Source organism: Penicillium chermesinum (assembly GCF_028974085.1).
Source record: "Penicillium chermesinum strain IBT 19713 chromosome Unknown utg000006l:1.0-2335141.0:1.0-2336784.0, whole genome shotgun sequence".
Classification (NCBI taxonomy): domain Eukaryota; kingdom Fungi; phylum Ascomycota; class Eurotiomycetes; order Eurotiales; family Aspergillaceae; genus Penicillium; species Penicillium chermesinum.
The window spans coordinates 2,317,220-2,336,653 of record NW_026695316.1 but is presented as its reverse complement, the minus strand read 5'-3'; the positions used below and the strand labels follow the sequence as shown (position 1 = coordinate 2,336,653).

The 19,434-nt window shown below is 51.3% G+C and overlaps 11 protein-coding genes across 11 annotated transcripts; 7 read left to right on the top strand and 4 right to left on the bottom strand.

The window, feature by feature from the left end:
- Positions 1-371: 371 nt before the first annotated feature.
- N7468_008699 (small ubiquitin-related modifier domain-containing protein) lies at positions 372-1,595 on the top strand (the record flags this gene model as incomplete). Its single annotated transcript, XM_058477995.1, has 1 exon — positions 372-1,595. One exon carries the CDS (start codon positions 372-374, stop codon positions 1,593-1,595), a length of 1,224 nt encoding a protein of 407 aa, XP_058328340.1.
- A 261-nt stretch (positions 1,596-1,856) lies between these two features.
- N7468_008698 (RNA methylation protein TRM112) lies at positions 1,857-2,354 on the top strand (the record flags this gene model as incomplete). The annotated part of the gene is made up of 3 exons (XM_058477994.1): positions 1,857-2,042; positions 2,105-2,294; positions 2,350-2,354. The coding sequence occupies 3 exons, from the start codon at positions 1,857-1,859 to the stop codon at positions 2,352-2,354; spliced, it is 381 nt and encodes a 126-aa protein (XP_058328339.1).
- Positions 2,355-2,627: 273 nt separating this feature from the next.
- Positions 2,628-6,114, bottom strand: set1 (histone methyltransferase SET1; the record flags this gene model as incomplete). Its single annotated transcript, XM_058477993.1, has 4 exons — positions 2,628-2,726; positions 2,787-3,681; positions 3,750-5,987; positions 6,041-6,114. The coding sequence occupies 4 exons, from the start codon at positions 6,112-6,114 to the stop codon at positions 2,628-2,630; spliced, it is 3,306 nt and encodes a 1,101-aa protein (XP_058328338.1).
- A 1,417-nt stretch (positions 6,115-7,531) lies between these two features.
- gfa1 (glutamine--fructose-6-phosphate transaminase (isomerizing) GFA1) lies at positions 7,532-9,902 on the top strand (the record flags this gene model as incomplete). The annotated part of the gene is made up of 5 exons (XM_058477992.1): positions 7,532-7,631; positions 7,697-7,928; positions 7,992-9,385; positions 9,459-9,620; positions 9,682-9,902. The coding sequence occupies 5 exons, from the start codon at positions 7,532-7,534 to the stop codon at positions 9,900-9,902; spliced, it is 2,109 nt and encodes a 702-aa protein (XP_058328337.1).
- A 318-nt stretch (positions 9,903-10,220) lies between these two features.
- Positions 10,221-11,114, top strand: N7468_008695 (lumazine synthase RIB4; the record flags this gene model as incomplete). The annotated part of the gene is made up of 4 exons (XM_058477991.1): positions 10,221-10,242; positions 10,466-10,631; positions 10,718-10,910; positions 10,938-11,114. 4 exons carry the CDS (start codon positions 10,221-10,223, stop codon positions 11,112-11,114), a joined length of 558 nt encoding a protein of 185 aa, XP_058328336.1.
- A 69-nt stretch (positions 11,115-11,183) lies between these two features.
- N7468_008694 (proteasome core particle subunit alpha 7) lies at positions 11,184-12,275 on the bottom strand (the record flags this gene model as incomplete). Its single annotated transcript, XM_058477990.1, has 4 exons — positions 11,184-11,513; positions 11,565-11,891; positions 11,981-12,139; positions 12,207-12,275. Coding segments are annotated over 4 exons (885 nt in total), but the record flags the coding sequence as incomplete, so codon positions are not given.
- Positions 12,276-13,113: 838 nt separating this feature from the next.
- N7468_008693 (uncharacterized protein) lies at positions 13,114-13,686 on the top strand (the record flags this gene model as incomplete). The annotated part of the gene is made up of 1 exon (XM_058477989.1): positions 13,114-13,686. The coding sequence occupies one exon, from the start codon at positions 13,114-13,116 to the stop codon at positions 13,684-13,686; it is 573 nt and encodes a 190-aa protein (XP_058328334.1).
- A 465-nt stretch (positions 13,687-14,151) lies between these two features.
- N7468_008692 (mating alpha-pheromone PpgA) lies at positions 14,152-14,394 on the bottom strand (the record flags this gene model as incomplete). The annotated part of the gene is made up of 1 exon (XM_058477988.1): positions 14,152-14,394. The coding sequence occupies one exon, from the start codon at positions 14,392-14,394 to the stop codon at positions 14,152-14,154; it is 243 nt and encodes an 80-aa protein (XP_058328333.1).
- A 757-nt stretch (positions 14,395-15,151) lies between these two features.
- On the top strand, positions 15,152-16,629 carry N7468_008691 (isocitrate dehydrogenase (NAD(+)) IDH1; the record flags this gene model as incomplete). The annotated part of the gene is made up of 5 exons (XM_058477987.1): positions 15,152-15,181; positions 15,232-15,289; positions 15,417-15,494; positions 15,562-16,465; positions 16,542-16,629. 5 exons carry the CDS (start codon positions 15,152-15,154, stop codon positions 16,627-16,629), a joined length of 1,158 nt encoding a protein of 385 aa, XP_058328332.1.
- A 534-nt stretch (positions 16,630-17,163) lies between these two features.
- N7468_008690 (18S rRNA methyltransferase BUD23) lies at positions 17,164-18,058 on the bottom strand (the record flags this gene model as incomplete). The annotated part of the gene is made up of 2 exons (XM_058477986.1): positions 17,164-17,980; positions 18,036-18,058. The coding sequence occupies 2 exons, from the start codon at positions 18,056-18,058 to the stop codon at positions 17,164-17,166; spliced, it is 840 nt and encodes a 279-aa protein (XP_058328331.1).
- Positions 18,059-18,274: 216 nt separating this feature from the next.
- N7468_008689 (uncharacterized protein) lies at positions 18,275-19,077 on the top strand (the record flags this gene model as incomplete). Its single annotated transcript, XM_058477985.1, has 2 exons — positions 18,275-18,344; positions 18,434-19,077. The coding sequence occupies 2 exons, from the start codon at positions 18,275-18,277 to the stop codon at positions 19,075-19,077; spliced, it is 714 nt and encodes a 237-aa protein (XP_058328330.1).
- Between the last annotated feature and the right edge of the window lie 357 nt (positions 19,078-19,434).

Sequence of the window (19,434 nt, the reverse complement as noted above, 5' to 3'; positions counted from 1 at the left end):
ATTTAGCAGCTTACCTTTGTAAACCACTCCAGAATTCAGCTTCACAATCACTGGAGCGCCAATGATTTCGCTGAGGAAAGCTGAAGGGTCCTTTCCTTCAGAGGATGAGTTGTTCTCCATGTTGCCGATATGCTTCCAGAGAGGAGCCCAGCAAAAATTAGCGGTTTGTACTCAAGGCAGAGGCACCTCCAAAGTTGAGGCTAATCAGGTGGAGCCAAATCTTTTGGGGGACGTCGCGTCGTGCGACAGTCCCACCAAAGGCGGTGAGAAGAGGGAGCAACGAATCGTTGCCCAGCTAGCTATTTAATTGTTGCTTATTATTCCACCGAGCACTCGTCAACTCGTTACACCAGAGGATCCAAGTATTCCTGATGCAGTCATTCTTCAACAAGCCATCCTGGGCGACTGTAGACGGAGGTACTGGGAACGAGTTTTACCGACGATCCAAGCAAACTTATTCAGATATCATCGCGGCTAACCAAGAAGCCCGAAAGGTACAGCAGAAAGAGGAAAAGGAATCTGAGAGTCACAGTATTGTCTTTGTCGAGGAGACCGCACGCTCTAAGCGACCTAGATTATCCGAAGAGATCAAAAGAGTCAACCCCGAGACCGAAACAAAGGTGCATACGGACAGTGATGGCTTATCAAATGACCAAAACGAGATAATGGACAGTGATCAGCCCACCCCGCACCACTCAGAATGGCCAGCAAGTGCCCGGAGAAACGATCATGATTGCTATGCTGCTCCTGCTGACACGCCCGTCCCTTGTAATCATCACACCCCTTCGGACCAGATTGGTCATCCATCACTACGCAAACCAACAACAAGGCACCCTTGGTCGGGCTCTACATTAAGCGGAGGGGAGCAGCGATCCATATCGGAGAAGCCTCAATCGCATCCAGTTCAATCTCCAGTTTCTCAAAAGCTGTCATCGGCTCTCCCATCAAACAGTGAGCTGGTTGTCCGGATTCTCGTCACATCGGATATTCCAAATACCAAGCCTTTTATCTTCAGCCGCAAATTGTCTCAAGGGTTACGGCAAGTTCGTTTGGAATGGTGTAAGCGCCAGGGTCTTACTGATGAGGCCACGGCGGCCATATATCTGACATGGCGAGGTCGGCGACTGTTCGATGTAACCACTTGCAGAAGCCTAGGAATTCAGAACGAGAAGAGCCGGGTATCCCAGGCCACGGAAGACGATATGTCTGAAGAGCAGAAGGAATTGCGCATACATATGGAGGCTGTTACAGATGATCCTTCCCTCCTTGGCTGTCAATATTCCCTTCCAATTGACGCTGGGCGCTGGTCCTCCCCTCCACCCCATTCTGACGCTGGCCTGCAAAAAGACGAAGGAAACAAGCCTTTGAAAATTGTTCTTCGAAGTCCAGGACTCAACGATTTACGGATCAAAGCAAGACCAAAAACACCGGTGTCGAAACTCATCTCCGCTTTTCGGGAAAAACACTCTATTGGAGCGGATTACCAAGTGTCGCTCTCATTTGATGGCGATCGACTGGAACCTCACACATGCCTCGAAGAAAATGATATCGCCGATTTAGACATGGTTGAGGTGCAGCTCAAACCGCAAACCTAGAAGCATTGCTTGCTTACTGTGGTTTTTATGAGGCAGGTACATTTAGTGGGGCGCCGCGGGGAGATGGTCACTCTTATCGATAAGGTCACATGACCTATATACAGGCGGCCCCCACCAAAAAAGAAATACCAATGAATTTGAATAGCCTTCGTTGACTTCTGGTAAGCCATATTGAAGTCCTCCACTGTCTACCACCTGGTATATGTACTCACAAAACCCCAGGTAAACAGGGTTCTAGCCTTACGCATCAGCATTGCCACTATGAAAGTGATCACGGCGAATTTTGTGACCTGTGCGGTTAAGGATTGCAAGACATCAGCAGCGTCCTTCCCTTTGCATTTCCACGATGCTGAGCTTGAAATGCAAGAGATTGATTTCCAGCCTGAATTCATTCGCAATGTGATACCACGTATCGATTGGGAGGGCCTTCGTGTGACTGCCAATGAGGTACCTACTCTGCTTGCTTCCCTTCCCTTCAATCCGAAAACTAACACCGTCGTCTTACATAGCTTGGTTTCCCCAGTCTCCCAGACTCAAAACCCGAGGGCAAAGCACTTGAAGATGAAAGAACCTTGAAAGACCTGCACCGTCTCCTACTAGAGACACAGGTCATGGAGGGTAGACTGGTGTGTGGGAACTGTGGCCATCAATATGCGATTAAAGAGGGCATCGCCAATTTCCTTCTGCCAAGCCATCTCGGTGAGACTCGTTCCCAGGCGCATCACTATATTATATATTTACTGATCTGTCTTAGTCTGAGCTTGCCACTAATTTCAACGTTATGCCACCTTTCCCTCGAGATGCGAAGATACCCACTCGGAATAGTGAAATGTGGACAGGGTGCTCTCTACTATGCTTATCGGGCAGGGCAGCCTTTCAATAAATTCAAAATCTTTCCATTATATTGTACATGAGGCTGAGCGTGCTTTGGGATCATCATGTGCCATTAATAAAAACCTGGAATCCCCCCATCCAAAAAAGCCACCCCAACTAACGCGCCAAGGAGAACGCCATGAATGTAATGCGCTTGGTTTAATTGAGATATCCTTTGCAGCCAGTCGAGCCACAAAGACAAGGGATCCGATCGTCACTATCCCATTCTCGCTCGAATTTGTAATCGTATGTGAGCTCCTCGTCTACCATCCCCGTTAGCATGCCATTATGTTGGCAAAGGAATAGAATGACACATACCTCTTTCGATATCCCGCAGGCATATATCACAATGCGCTTGCTCCCATCAACCCTGATAATTTTAGCAGTGCAGTTTGGGGTACAGCTATGGTTGATGAAACGTGCTATTCCACCTCGCTTAGTAGCATCAATGACGGCGTTCTCGTCGATCCGGAAAAGGTAACTGCTGCCAATTCCGCTCTTCAGATACCGCCGTTCTCTCATGTCGGCAACTTGCTGGCGGACCTTCTCACCCACATACTCAATGATCATATCATTGGCCGAGATATTCTCTTCCGCATAAAGGCCCCAATTGTGGATAGCCGAACGGGCGAATCGCACAGGCTTTTTGCGTTTTTTGAGTTGATTGAAGCGCAGAACGTCACCATCTCCACTAGCGGTAGGAAGGGCTTGCTTCTGTGCGTTGATGTCGGCAATGAGGCGGCGGTTATTGACTCGAGTTGACCGCGAGGTTGATTTCGAGATTGTTTTGGCAGCAGCGATTCTCGCAGCTTCTGCAGCGGCAGCTTGGGGGTCGGCTTTTGCGTTTGCCTCACGCTCCTCGCGGGCTTTCTGAACTTTGATCCGATGTGGCAAGTATTTAGACTTTTCAGCCTCCAGAATTCGCTTCCGACCCTCCGTGCGAGCAGCACCACTGACATTCGGAACATAGTACTCAGCGATGCTAATTGTGTCGTGGGTTGGCCCTTCATCCTGAGGTTCATTGAGGATTTTGATCTGTTTTTGTTGCCATGCCCATGCGTTGATATTATTGATGGCTGATGAAGCGTGGCTCATGAGCATATCCCGTAGAAACTGGATATCTTCCTCGTCCTTGACTAGATTTTGCCAGCCGTCCAAGTCCAAAATGATTGTCGCATCATCTTGGACGGTTGCGCGGGTGCATCCTTGGAGACTCCCCAGGTGACCTCAGCTTCAACAGCGTCAGTACTTTCTGGGCCTGGCGCAAATTCGAGGCCGAACGCTTTGGCTCCCGTTGTATCTTCCGAGGATTTTGTAGGTTCCACCACAGGACTTGGGTGACTGGTACCTGGGGTTGCGAAATCCTCTGCCTGTTCTGGGCCGGGCTCTTCAGGTTCAACCGTTTGCTGGGCCTGCTTCTGCCGCTTTGGAGCCCCCAAGACTCCATCCTCCAGTTTCCTCTTTCGTCCATGATCGAACGTATCATCCTTGTCCACAAGCGCTTGATTTTTCGTAGAGGCATTGTCCACGCTTGCTTCAATATCCGACTGAAAACCATCATCTTGCTCAGGTTCCGATGACTCAGAGCTTGCCCGACTAAGATGCCGACTACTCCTTTCTTCAGTGTCCCCGGCAAGGTGAGCACTATGCTCCTCATCTGAATCGTCATCATGATGGAGCTCCTGCAGTCTGCCCAGCAACCCTGCCCGCCTCTTACGAAGCGGCTGTCGGCGACGCTCGTCCTTGAACGCTTCTCCAGCCTGGTCCACGCCATATCTTTTGCGTATACGGGGAAAAGCAGAAAGATCGGGCTTCTTGTCACCAGTGGTCCGTGTACCTAGACTGTCGATACCTATTCGGAAAGCAGGCTGCACGATACTTTCAGGACCTGAGATTCCCAAACGTTCCCGCCTGGCAACATGCCGACCAGGATCAAGAAAGTCATAAAGTGACGGGGCCACAATTCGAGACTTAACGTCCTCTAAAAGCTTGTCGTGCAAATCTCGAATGATGATCGACAATACTTCTCGGCAAGGGTCCAGGTTTGCCGCACGCTGCTGCTTTTCTTCCTCTATATCCAACAACGCCTCTTTCTTCGTATGTTCAAGGTGCGCTTTCTCCTTTTGCGCAGCACGAACACGTTCCGGACTCGGACTGCGGACATAATTGGGATTCCCGTACGGCTGGCTCTCCATGTTCATGATATACGTGAATAGAGGTTCCATATGGCATAGTCGGTAGCAACGTTCAGTCTCCTCCTCGCCCCGGCGGGAGTTTTCGAAGATGATGTAGTATCCAGTCTTGTCACAGCGAATAGCTTTATAATTGAACACCTTGAGCCTTTTCCTCAAATGAGGGATCGTAGTGCTCAGAACGGGTACATAGCAATGGGCGATGAAAATGTAGGGATCGCGTTTGATCTGGCTCAAAATCGGGACTTCTTCCACCATAGACTGTACAACTGGGGATCGGGCACTTGCTCGGGGCCCCTCTGGAACGGCCACTCCTGGACGGATGCTAGATCTGCCTGAAGGGCCTTTAGGCGCGGTAGGCGGAGGGCCCTCCTTCTTAGCATCCACTTTGGCATCGACAGCGGGTTTCGAAGCCATTCGATGCGACTCAACTGCTTTGGCGGCCAATCGTTCCGATACGGTGCCTTCCCGATCTAACTCCACCCTCACCCTTCGAGTCCCAATTCGCTGCCCTTTCCTGCATTCATGATAGGCTCGGTTGGCCGCACTGGATGCTGAAACCGGGCTTCCACCGCGAAAAGAAGGACTGTCTTTGTATTTGATGGAGCAAATACCGAGAAGACGGCCAGTGACGGGATCTGTACGATTGTTGATTTCGCTAATCTCGCCAAAACTTGAAAAAAGGGCGGTTAAAGGAGCAACCGGAGTGAGAGGATCAAATCCGGTTACCACCACTTGAATTGGGGGACCCGGACCAATACTTGTCATTGCATCATATTGCCATGGTTTTAGGACATATGGGGCGGGCCGAAATTTGGTTTTTGGCTTACAGCCCGATCCGCGGGTATAATTTGCAATTGATCGACGAGGGTCAGGGGGCGCTGCTGCTTGATGGCTGGAAAGAATGTCCACATATTCAAGTTTCCTTCGTTTCTCTTTGGATGAGCGTTTGTCCAAATCGGGATCATAGACTATTCGGCAGCCCTTGACGATGATTTCTGGCCGGCTTTGAGATTGAGGTGTGGGCGGAGTATGAACAGGCGTCATGGTGGTCTTGACAGGCTCCGCGGTTGGGCGAAGAGGGATTCCTTCCGATGTCTTCGATCGTGGACTGTTTCCTTTGCGAGGAGGGGAAGATTCTGTATTTGTCAATGGGGTGAGGGTGTCGATGTTAGGATGGCCATTTGCAGTGGCTGCCAAAGAGCCGGGGATTTCCTGGGCCTTTGTTGATTTCTCTTCCGGAAGATTTGATGAAGGCAGAGAAGCCTGCACCTTACCGTTGGATTCATCAGCTGCCCCACTGGGAATGGCACAGGAAATGAGAGAACTGTGACCGTCGGTTGAATCGCCATCGAGCCCTTTATCGATTCGATCCCCCACTTTGACGCGCTTTCTCTGGAGGACTGAAGGGGCCGTAGAAAGAAATCGGCGAAGCCAGCGGAGGCGCGTGACATGATGAAAAGTGGCTACACGCCCGGAACCACTGCGCGACTACTGGGCAGCATCCTTGACGGCAATCCGACTTGACCAACCCGCGACGAGACCGGTTTTCGGCGGCACGCAGCTGGATTGAAGGTAGCGGAAATAGAGAGCTTGACGGCAGAAAAAAAAAGACGAGGGTTTTGAGGGATCGATGTTGTCGCGCGATGCGGAGAGAATTTGCAGGGAGCGAAGACGCGACCGAACCGGGAAGCGGTGGACCGTCACCTGCAAGAACCGGATCCACCCTTTTCCAGGTTGATTTTCGCATGCACACATCCTTTTCTGCCCTCTTTTGACGCTATTGACTTATTTGAGCATGCCTCTTCCAAAAGGGGCTCTTGAAGCTTCTCATTGGCTATCTCCAAACAGCTACATCCAAGAATGGTATCAATTTCCCATTCTGGAGCACATGGTGCTCTACAGTATCTTGTAGGGGATGTCGAGGAACTAGTATCGCGCGTATGTAGGTGACATAATCGACCAAGGGGGGCATTTGTCCCTTGCCTCGTGGAGAATCCGTGGGTGATTGGAGCCTCGAAGACATATTCAGGAACCATGAGGCTTATCCAGGGCCGACAATGTGGCGAAGCTCATGGGGCTCCAAGGCAGGCAGGTATAAAAATAGTAATCCGTACGGGACCAAGTGCTGGGTTGGGTTAGTGGCGGTGGTGGCCCTGAAACCAAACGGTTAGATTGACTTAGTCTCGGACCGGGAGAGAGGTCGTTCCAATAACCGGGCATCGATGGCTCGATGATTCTCGGTAGCTGGTAGTCCCCATTTGAACTTCGAATGGATTCTCTTTGATACGATGGAGGGAGACGTTAGCTCATATCCTCGAATCGCACCTCCCCTTCCGTAGGAACCGTTGGAGTGTCTTCTGTTCTGAGGTGGAAAAAGCAAGGCGCCGGACAGGGAAAGGGCAAAGAAAAAGAAATGCCCATCTTTTCCAACGAGAACAACGCCAGAATAGCAACAGCAGCAATCCTGCATAGATTGCAGATCTATCAGAATTAGAAACTAGTTCCCCTTTTTCGTGCTGAAGAGTTGGAAGTGAGACAAATGGGCGCATTGGCCCCGGTAGCTTCCCGGTGGAGCTTCTCTGGAGTATTTGGGAGGAAAAAAAAATAAGGAGCTAATAATAATCCACTAATCCACCCCCCCTTGTCCACTTCCCCCTCTATAAATACGAATCAGCTTTCCTCTTCTCCCTTCATCTCCAAATCCTTCCAATCGTTGATTCCCTCTTTTCATTTCTCCCATCCCATCTATTCCAATCGACTAATCCAACTCCTCTAATTCTTCTGCCTTCTTCATCATGTGGTATGTTTATCTCGGGCGTTTTGCCTGCCCCTCCCTTTCACCTCCCACCGACATTTCTGGGCATTCAGATGCTGACCTTATTGTCTTCTCATTTCAGTGGAATTTTTGGTTACATTAACTATCTCGTTGAGCGAGACCGCCAATTCATCATTGACACCCTTCTCAATGGTAAGTCGTGCCGATCGAGCGCCGATCCCGTGGATGTACCCCCTCCCACTAACAAAGACCTCAAGGTCTTTCACGGTTGGAATACCGTGGCTATGACTCCGCCGGTATGGCGGTCGATGGTGACAAGAAGAATGAGGTTTGCGCTTTTAAGGAAGTCGGCAAGGTCGCCAAATTGAAGGAACTCATCGCCGAGGCCAAGCCCGACATGACCAAGACTTTCGAATCACACGCCGGTATTTCACACACTCGTTGGGCCACCCACGGTACTCCCTCTCGCAGCAACTGCCACCCTCACCGGTAAGAATACCTTTCCATGGTCACACCACAATCGCTCGATTGATATCGACTGACCCAAAATAGTTCGGATCCCAGCTGGGAGTTCGCCGTGGTCCACAACGGTATCATCACCAACTACAAGGAATTGAAGGCTCTTCTCGAGAGCAAGGGCTTCCGTTTCGAGACCGAGACCGATACTGAGTGTATTGCCAAGCTGGCTAAGTACCTGTATGACCAACACCCGGATATTGAGTTCACCGTACTGGCCAAGGCCGTGATCAAGGAATTGGAGGGTGCATTTGGATTGCTGCTGAAGTCTGTCCACTATCCCCATGAGGTGATTGCCGCTCGCAAGGGCTCGCCCCTTGTGATTGGTGTTCGCACCGCCAAGAAGATGAAGGTCGACTTCGTCGATGTGGAATTCTCGGAAGAAGGTGCCCTTCCTGCGGAGCAGGCCTCCCAGAACGTGGCTATCAAGAAGTCCGCTGCCAGCCTCTTGGCTCCCCCCGACAAGTCGCTGCTGCACCGTTCCCAGTCACGCGCTTTTCTGTCTGATGACGGTATTCCTCAGCCCGCTGAGTTCTTCCTGTCTTCGGACCCCTCCGCCATCGTGGAGCACACCAAGAAGGTTCTGTACCTCGAGGATGATGACATTGCTCACATCCATGAGGGTCAATTAAACATCCACCGCCTCACCAAGGATGATGGAACCTCCAATGTCCGCGCCATCCAGACTATCGAGCTGGAGCTCCAGGAGATCATGAAGGGCAAATTCGACCACTTCATGCAAAAGGAAATCTTCGAGCAGCCTGAGTCCGTGGTCAACACCATGCGTGGTCGTCTGGATGCCGTCAACAAGAAGGTCACCTTGGGTGGTCTGCGGCAATATATCTCGACCATTCGTCGCTGCCGCCGCATCATCTTCATCGCCTGTGGTACTAGCTACCACTCCTGCATGGCCGTGCGTGGTGTTTTTGAGGAGTTGACTGAGATCCCTATCGCGGTCGAGCTTGCCTCGGATTTCCTTGACCGACAGGCCCCCGTATTCCGTGATGATACTTGCGTGTTTGTCTCTCAATCTGGAGAAACCGCCGATTCTCTCATGGCTCTTCGATACTGCTTGGAGCGTGGTGCCCTGACTGTGGGTATTGTTAACGTAGTGGGTTCCTCTATCTCTCTCCTCACCCACTGTGGTGTCCATATCAACGCCGGACCCGAAATCGGTGTTGCATCTACCAAGGCATACACCTCCCAGTTTGTGGCAATGGTCATGTTTGCACTTTCTCTCAGTGAAGACCGGGCCTCCAAGCAAAAGAGACGCGAAGAGATTGTTGAGGGACTTGGCAAGGTCTCTGAACAATTCCGTGAGATTTTGAAGCTCAACGAGCCTATCAAGGAGATGTGCGCCAAGTTCTTCAAAGACCAGAAGAGCTTGCTCCTTCTTGGTCGTGGTGCTCAGTTCCCCACAGCGTTGGAAGGTAAGCATTCCCAGGACCTCCCCCCCATTTTGTGACATAGATGCTAACCATTTGTCCTCTTTCTTTTTTGCAGGTGCGCTGAAGATCAAGGAAATCTCATACCTCCACTGCGAGGCTGTCATGTCCGGCGAATTGAAGCACGGTGTCTTGGCTTTGGTGGATGAGAACCTGCCTATTATTATGATTCTTACCCGTGACAACCTGTTCACGAAGTCTCTCAACGCTTATCAGCAAGGTAAGTTGGCCTGGAAAGAATATTGGCCCCCCTGCAACGCAAGACTAATGTTTTCCCATAGTTATCGCTCGAGGTGGACGTCCTATTGTTATCTGTAACCAGGATGACCCTGAATTCTCCGCTGCCCAGACCGAGAAGATTGTTGTCCCCAAGACCGTGGACTGCCTTCAGGGTCTGCTAAACGTGATTCCCTTGCAGCTGATCTCCTACTGGCTGGCTGTCGGTGAAGGTCTGAACGTGGACTTCCCCCGAAACTTGGCCAAATCGGTAACTGTTGAGTAAAATTCTTCGAGCCTTGTGTTTTATCTCAAGAGAGTTTTGGAGTAGACGACCGCCATGATCTTCATATCTTTAGGGCGTTGCGTTCTTTTTTTTTTTTGTGTTATTTTAGCTATGGGAGAATGGGAACCAATTATGTGTGCATTACTGCCGAGTTCGCGACGCGTAGTTTTCCACGAATATCATTCATGTGTATGAATAAATCGAGGGAGTTAATGGGAGAGTTTGTGAATACATTCGTGTACCGCCGCGCTCGCCGCAGTCGGAAATTGTTTCATCAACTCCGCCCTTGTCCCCGCCAGATTTGCCCCGCGGACCATGATGTTTTCGTCGGGAACGGGAAGTTAGAACTTCAACCTCTGTCGAAAGTGACTCTTTTCCCAGACATCTACCTTCCCTTCAGTCCACAATCGATCTTCATTTATCCTCCCATGGCTTCTATCAAGGGAACCCGGAGCAGCCCAGAGCCTCGACGGTAAGAGGACCTTCCGTTCTCGCTTCGCGGCATTCTATGAACAGCTCCTTCACACCGAACCCCCTTGCTAACAATTGGACCTGACCTGCAGGTTCTGGACTGCGTGTTGCTATTGTCCATGCGAGATGGAATGATGCCATCATCAGCCAGTTAGTAGCTGGAGCCAAGAAGAGTCTCCTGGCCGCTGGTGTTACGGAGGACAACATCACCATCCAGACTGTACCCGGCAGTTACGAACTGCCGCTCGGTGTGCAGCGGTAAGTGGTTCCTTCTACCTGGAGAAGCTCCGGACTCGGAGTGATCTGATTATTTATGGAAAATTTTTTGAACCTTTTTACTTTAGCATCTACGCTGCCTCTCAGGTCCAAGCAAGTTCCTCTGGGGAAGGCTTTAGTGCCACCGATCTGTTGTCCGCCTCCACCTCCGACCTCACCAAATCGGCCTCTTTACCCGCAAAGAAGCCTTTCGACGCCATCATCGCAATTGGTGTACTGATCAAGGGTGCGACGATGCACTTTGAATACATCGCGGACGCTGTGAGCCACGGACTCATGCGTGTCCAGCTGGATTCGGGAGTACCAGTCATCTTCGGACTATTGACCGTTCTGACGGAAGAGCAAGGCCTGGAACGTGCAGGTTTGGGTAAAGGTGGAATGCACAACCATGGCGAGGACTGGGGTAGCGCAGCGGTGGAGCTTGGCGTGAAGAGGCGCAATTGGTCCGAGGGAAAGTTCGAGTAAATCGTCAAGTAGTACACATGGCATCAGAGCATCAGATTTAAAAATGAAACAATTGCTGCTAGGTCTAGTTTATTCCTCCATCTGCTCTCCAGCTGGGCCCTTGTCTTCCTCTTCATCATCTTCACCTTCTAAAGCCCGCTTTGCGAAACGCTCTGCCTCCTCACGCAGCTCCTGGGGCACTTCCTCATGACGACCTTTCGTTGGGCCATCGACCGAACTGATCCATGACATTTCCAGCTCGAACTCCTTGTCTTTACTGTCTTCGTGAGCAACGTAGATGATGCGAGCAGCCTCCTTCACTCCATCCTGCAAGGATAGAGTACCACCGGTCAAATCAAGCTTCTCCAGCTCCGCCTTCGCCGATTGTCGTCCTTTGCCAGTGGCAGCTCCGTAATACCCCTATGTATCCTGTCAGTTACCATCTTACGATTGAGGTTTTAGAAGACTAACCCAGTAAAGACCGCTCGGCTCGATCATGTATAGGCCAGGTCCGCCAGCTTTGGCCCCCTCGACCTTCCCGCCGGAGCCAGATTTCGGTCCACTACCGACCTGTCCATCGACAGCAAGCTCTGCCTCGCTATCCCAGCCACCGATAATTGAGGTGACTCCAAATGGCCGAACGCTAGAGTAAAGTGTGTAAGCTTGGACATAACCTCCCAGGCGGTTCGCGAGGGCGGAAGTAGGAATGGGTCCTTTGTAGACACCTCTCCAGGATGACGCTTCATCCCGAGCTCGAGCGACAAAATGACGGCCATCGGGGATAAGACCAGCGGATACCTATGTAGAGAAGACAAGGTTAGCGATAGTCGTTCCAGGATAGATTTTCGATATCTCCAGGCCGGTGATCGGGGGGGGTTGTTTCTCACAATGCCAACATGCCGGTCGACTGTCGCAATTCTTTTATTGGCACCAGGCTTCAAAAGCTTGCTGGTGATGATTTTCTCCACGGCTAGCACCACGCCGTCCTTGCATCGAATGCCGATAGCTGTGCCGCCGTTCTCGACAGCCTTGACGGCGTATTCTACCTGCAATCAAGTCAGCCTCAAATGTCACAAGATTACATGTTATGTGATACCACCCAGGGGTTCATACTTGGAAATTGCGGCCATCTGGCGAGAAGACCGAGTTGGAGAGATCGTAGCCCGTGCCGATCGACGTCTGCTCACTCCGTTAGCTAGTTTGGTCGAGCACATCAGATCCAGCGCGGGGGATAAGCTTGCCATGGTCGTGAGGGATTATGTGAAATAGGGGGGTAGGCTAATCTCTCTGGGAGCTCGGGAGAGACGAAGAATGGGAGACAACACTCAGTAATGGATAGCTCCCACGATCGCGCTGGGCATGGTACAGCTGCGTCACGGGAGTTGCCTAGTCACGTGTTAGTGTTTGTTTGGTTTGTCATCTTGGATCTCCGAGCCCTGGAGCTGTGGAGTCTCCGTGGATGTTTTACTGCGTCGCATTTGGCCGCCTCTTAGTTTCGGGAGTTCGTGGATCGGCTATTGATATCTATTGTGATACTTGATTCCTTGGGTTGGGGGGGGAAAGGAGATTGTGTTACGCTCTGTGATTGCAAAGCTCCATCGCCGGTTGCTCTTTGCGCTTCCAACGCATCCCAATACGTGATTACGACTCCTTACATTTAATACAGGCTAGTATCCTTAGGTACTAGCTCTAGCCTAAGTCAGGTACCATATTAGGTACAATTTCAAGTTTTGGGCAGCGGGAATGCGGAGGAGGGGCAGTGTACATTTAAATATCGTGCTCTTCCTCCTCAACTGAAATTCATATCTGTGTATCTGGTCTTGTCATGTCTTCTACTATTCTACACCAGTGCCCTTTCTGCGGCCATGTCTCCGATGTTTCCGTTTCCCTGGCTGCCTTTGTCGAGAACCCACACTGTAACCAGGTAATAGAAAGCAGATACTCCTTCTACTTCCCCCCCCACCCCTGACCGGTGATATCGCAATAGTGCGGATTGTCTGCGTCAGAAAGCAACGGGAAAATGGAAGACGAGTTGGCAACCCTTTTTAACCAGCAAATGAGCATGCGTTCTCTTCCATCCCAACCTGAGCCCCAACCGATCTCCTACAGCATCTCCCAGCATTATCACCACTCCTCCCACGTAGCATCAATTCCAAGCCACCAGATCGCCCCCGATGCCCCCGCAAATGACTCTACGTCCGGTATAATGGAGATCCTATGGCAGCATGGGATAGACCCGAGTTCTCTGTCCCCTAGCCAGTTGGATCTATTCAAGCATGCAGACCTTGAGCAGAAACAGCGTTTGGTCCAAACCTGGCAAGTGTACATGCGATCGACAGGCCCCCTGTCCGAGTCGACCAACAGCACCTGTGACTCCGAGGATCTCGACATGAATGTGGCCCGAGACGAAGCCGAGCCTTACATGAGGAATGGATACGAGCCGAATGCACTGCCCATAGAGCCTACGACTGGAAGACCCTATGCGTCCGCGAAGGACCCGGTGTATAATTCCCGTCACTGGTGGGAGACAGCGCACACGGCGCCCATAGAATCACAATATGGAGCCTTTGAGGAGATGAACCGGTGCTACTGAGTGCGACTGCGTGGCTACAGCAATGTGATCTAATATCGATATCCCCGTAGATAGTTTGAAGTCTACAAATGAAACACCCGAAAAGGAACTTTTCCGCTAGAGGAGCCCGCGGCATATGAAAGGTCAACATTGATAGTACGACCCCCGAGGATACGCAGTGCTATCGTACTAATAAACAAGCCTTCGGTTTTCCGTTGCCTTTTCATATTTGCTTCCTTTGGTTTTCTCGTACCGGTCGAATAGAACAATGATTCAAGCCATGGCCAGTGTAAAATGAGTGTCCGCCATGGTCCCCTACCCCCCGCAAACAGATATTCGGATCCCTCAGTCAAGCTTACTCCAGGTCATGTGTGATACCGGAACAGCTCCAGGCGAGCAGATATCAAGAGACACTCTAGAAAGAGAACCCTAAAGATCTGGTTAGCATAAGCCTGACGATGTAAGGGGTAGAGACTTGCCTCTTTACTACTCATCCTGCAGTTCAGCCATGGCAGCGGCCATAGCCTCAGCAGAGCGCTTGAATTCATCCACAGCATCCACAGTACGCTTCATCATGTAGCAAGGTTGTCCAGGGTGGTAGCACCATGAACCCCCGAACTTGTACTTGGCATCAGGCGCAGCAGCCGGGGCAGCGTCGGCAGCCGGGACGGCAGCAGCCTGGGCAACAGAGGCAGCGGCAAGGGCCAAAGCAATAGAGAAGAGCTTCATCTTGGTAGGAAATAATGGATGAGGAGGGTGCAAGTGGAATTGATCCTTGAGTGGGTGAGACGAGGGCTGGATATCGAAAACCTTGGAGCGCTACCCTCGGGTTTTATATCTGAGCATCGAAGCCCTCGGCCCCATGGTGAATTCAATCCTCCCAGGGTGACTCAAAGAACATATCCCTATTGGAACCCTAAACAGGAAAGGCATAGAGCCACCGTGACAGTAGCCACTGCACAGGACCACTTGTTTAGCCTTTGATTTTCTTTGAAGGACTGCAGTTGATACATTATTCACTGGATGAACCAAGCCCAGGCTGATCAGGTGGAAACCTTCAAGTGGATTTTGTTTGTTGGTTCGAGGTTGGGAGGGGAGGATACTTACCAGAAACGTAGGTCTATAGGCCAAGGTCAAAGCGGAGAATTACCGGAAGAGGGTGCCAATAGGGGAGATCATCCTTGCGAGGACCCGATTTTTTGAGAGAGCACAAGTGAAGGCGATCATTTTAAGAAAGTGTACAGGCTAAGTGAAGCACTGGAGAAACCCAGCTCCAAATTCCCCCCCTGGAATGTGTAGAAAGAGTATGGAAGTTCTGCTTGGAGAGATAAGATCGGGCCGCCCACAGTAATGCCGAGTCCATCCGGGCCCTGTTTTTCCGTTCCCTTTGAAACTCCACCCCCGCTTTTTTCCTCATTCTTGCACCTGACCCGACTTGTCCTTACCCACCCCATTCCTTTTTTCTTGACAAGGGAAGCTTCTCACCATGTTCTCCAGATCCGCTCAGCCTGCCCGGGTTTGTGTCCCAATTGTGCTTTTTGCTGCGCCAACACTGACAACGTCCAGACTCTGCTTCGCAGCGCCTCCGTGGCCCCCTCTGTCGTTCGCTCAATTCCCGCCAGATGTATGCTCAATCCTCCCCGTTTTGAATGCCTATGAGCTGCCGAAAACTTTTTCTTGCCGCATCCATCCGGTGCCATTGGGGGCTCATCGCTTTTGAATCCCGCCGCTAACATTTCTGCCGCAATCAGCCTTCGCTAGCGTCCAGGACTCCGACATTTTCAAGCCCACCAAGTATGGTGGCAAGTACACTGTCACTCTCATTCCCGGTATGTTAGACTTATAATTGCTTGGATTTCGCAGCCTGCCGGGGGCAGCTGCTGATGTCTGTCATAGGTGATGGAATTGGTGCCGAGGTCGCCGAGTCTGTCAAGACCATCTTCAAGGCCGACAATGTCCCCATTGAGTGGGAGCAGGTCGACGTGACCGGCGTTGACACCGGTAACAAGCACTCGGAGGAACTTTTCAAGGAGTCGCTGGCTTCTCTAAAGCGCAACAAGCTCGGTCTGAAGGGTATCCTACACACCCCGGTGGAGCGCTCTGGCCACCAGTCTTTCAACGTCGCTCTCCGTCAGGAGCTTGATATCTACGCGTCAATCTCTCTGATCAAGAACATCCCCGGATACCAGACCCGCCACAAGGATGTCGACCTGTGCATCATCCGTGAAAACACCGAGGGTGAGTACTCCGGTCTGGAGCACCAGTCGGTTCAGGGCGTCGTCGAGTCCCTGAAGATTATCACCCGCGCCAAGTCGGAGCGCATCGCCAAGTTCGCTTTCAGCTTCGCGCTCGCCAACAACCGCAAGAAGGTGACTTGCATCCACAAGGCCAACATCATGAAGCTTGCCGATGGTCTTTTCCGCAGCACTTTCCACCAAGTCGCCGAAAACTACCCCACCCTGGAGGTGAACGACATGATTGTGGACAACGCGTCCATGCAGGCTGTTTCGCGCCCTCAGCAGTTCGACGTCATGGTCATGCCTAACTTGTACGGCGGTATCTTGTCCAACGTTGGTGCCGCTCTGGTTGGTGGGCCCGGTGTTGTTCCTGGCTGCAATATGGGTCGGGACGTTGCTGTCTTCGAGCCCGGCTGCCGTCACGTCGGTCTTGACATTAAGGGCAAGGACCAGGCCAACCCAAGTGCGTTGATCTTGTCCGGTTCCATGCTGCTGCGCCACCTTGGACTGGATGACCATGCCAACCGTATCTCCAAGGCCGTCTACGATGTTATTGGCGAGGGGTAAGTCTATTGATATTGATACCCTCCCCGCCTCCCCTCATCTGATTCAAGAACGGAGCGCTAACAAATCCTACAGTCAGACACGCACCCGGGACATGGGCGGTCAGGCTACCACTCATGAGTTCACCCGCGCTGTGCTGGATAAAATGGAGGCGGCTCTGTAACTTTGAACCCCGTTGAATTATATGATTCCCACCGTCTACGAGGGGAGTTGCCCTAGAGTTTTTCTTGATCGAGGCGATCCTCCATTATGTATTATCTTTCCTTCTATTTAGCTCGCCATGTTCTCGCAAGTTATAGCAATAGACATCTTTGTTATGCATTTCGAATAATTCGCTCGTAGATCCCTGCGGGTATAGAATACTCTCGCGGTCTACGTACAAATGGAGAGCAGCCTGTAAGATGTCGGCCGCTGCGTGCGTGCTTTTTGCTTTGGAGAGCTTGTGAAGGCAGAAAAGCATCTGCTCCGGCTTCGTCGAAAGACTGGTCCTATTCGAGGCCCATCTTCAGCTCTTGCGCGAGCGACACATGTCATGATATTGCATGAAGACTGGCACGCGATGGAATGCTTCCGTGAATGGGTCACTAGTCTAGCGGCTGGGTAGTCGCGCCGGCGTGGTGAGGGTAATTAGTCGTAATCCGTGGGCGAAGTATCGTCTGAGGCTGAATATCGAATGTGTGGATAGGCAGAAGAATGATCAGAAGGCAATGCGTCGCTTGCGGCCAGTGTACTTGGAATTATGCTTGACCACTTTGCCCTTCTTCTCCATTTGCTCTTTCTTCTTCATGATCCAGGCTTTGTCGCCCTTGCGCGCTGGACGAGCGTTTTGAATCTCCATAGCTTTGCGCCGAGCATCCAGGACATCAACGTCATCCATGCCGTTAACTACGCCTGTGATATCACCCTGTAGACCACCACCGCCGACCGTGAGGACTAGGTACAGCTTACTGTTCTTGGTGCCCGGGTCATCCTCAAGCATACCAGCCCCAAAGCCAGCCTTGATGGCAGCTCCACTGATCATACTTCGCTGAACGTCATTCTTCGGATAAAATTGGCAGACGGCACGTCCGCCTCGGCGGAGACTAGCATAAAGGCCTTCGAAAAACCGCTTGAGTCGGCCTTCAGCGCTAACGTCGCTGGTCTCGGCATTACACAGCCACTGGATCGCACTAATGCTGATTGCAGCATCGAACGAACCGGGGCGGAAAGGCACCCCCTGTCCGATATCTGCAAGGAAAAGGTCACCCTCCACATCACGCTGTAAGGCCACATCCAGCATGCTTGGCGAAATATCCATGCCCACCCATGTGTGCGGTCCACCATCTTCGGGGGCCTCCTGGGACAGTATTTCGCCCGAGAGACCGGATCCACATCCAACATCGAGAATCAGAGAAGGGGACTTGAGGTCAAGAAGTTCCAATGCTCGATTGGTCATATCTGCCTGGATGTTGCGGATACGCGACGACGTTGTGTACTTGCGGGATTCATTGTCGTTGTAGAATAGATCTGGTGGACTGTGGCTCGCTCAGTTCATGCCACGAAGGGAGTGACAGTGCAGGCTTAACTTACAGGAGATCTTCTGGGCGAGACATGATGAGAATCGAGGTTGGGGTTTCTGCTCAGTGGACAGGGAAAGCGGTGCTTGTATTTCAACTTTTTTTTCTTTGGACGGTGGGGCCGATACTCTGGAGGTGTGTGGCCTCAGGCAGATTTCCCGAAAGCGTTAACCCCGGTTTGACTTGGAGATCTACTTGTCCACTCTACACCTCCTCACCTGTTGAACCCTTTCAAATTTATTGTCTTTTGAAATGTGGATTCTTCCTCTCGTGGGGTATCTGGGGGTAATTGTGGGGTTTGCGTTCCTCACCCTTGCTATCGGTTAGTGTTCATGCTGGCCCCCCTCGCCCGACTCCATCAGCACTGACAATTCTCACAGCGTCGGGGCTCTTACTACATGTCTGAATTAGTGGAAGAGCATACAGTTCTGACCCGGAAGCTATTGAGCCGCCTCATCTATACGATCATTGCGATCCAGCTCTTCCTAGTGGTTGTAGATGGCTTCCCTGTGTTGCTGTCCCTCCTCAGCATCGTCTCACACCTCGTGTACGCTAGTAACCTCCGCCGTTTCCCCATCGTGAAGCTATCCGACCCATTGTTCCTCCTGTCCTGCGTGTTGGTCCTACTCAACCATTGGCTATGGTTTCAGCACTTCTCGAGCCCTCCGGCCCCATCACAGCGGGCGGAGAACAACTGGCGGCAGCCATACCATATCAACTACGAAGACATGCCCTCATTCTCAGAGGTTGCTTCTTACTTTGGCTTATGCGTATGGCTGGTGCCGTTTGCGCTTTTTGTGAGTCTGAGTGCCGGCGAGAACGTGCTGCCCAGCATGGGGTCTGAGTACGCGACTGGAGAACACGCCTCGTCTGGTCTTGGTCACAATCCTTCAGATGGTAAATCGAAGAACAAGGGTATGGCAAAGGCTTTGGTGGACAATGTCGGAGATTGGTTTCGTGAAAATGGGGAGATCATGGGTTTATGGCGGGGGACAAAACTAGGCGATTTTAAGGATATGGGAAAGAAATTGAAGGACAAACCCTGCGGAATGTAATATATGATACCATATTTGAGATTCAATATCCTGGAAAGCGCAAATATAGCTTCAGCAAACGTCCCCACAGTAGTGATCATGCCAAGGGAAGAAGAAAAGAAGGAGGGGTATAACGATAAAGTAAGAAACAGACATCCACGTCAGGTAGATCAAGGTTTGTAGGGAAATTGCGTCTTCATCCCAATTACCATTATCATTAAACATTCTCTCACGACTCTGCGGTGCCAAGTGAGTAAAGTCATCATTCCGCGTACAAATCGTGGCCAAACACAACAATGAAACGAAAAGCAAAAAGAAAAGAAACAAACAGTTGAGGTGAGACTTGAGGAAAAGTGCAATCGACCCGAAAAATAGCAA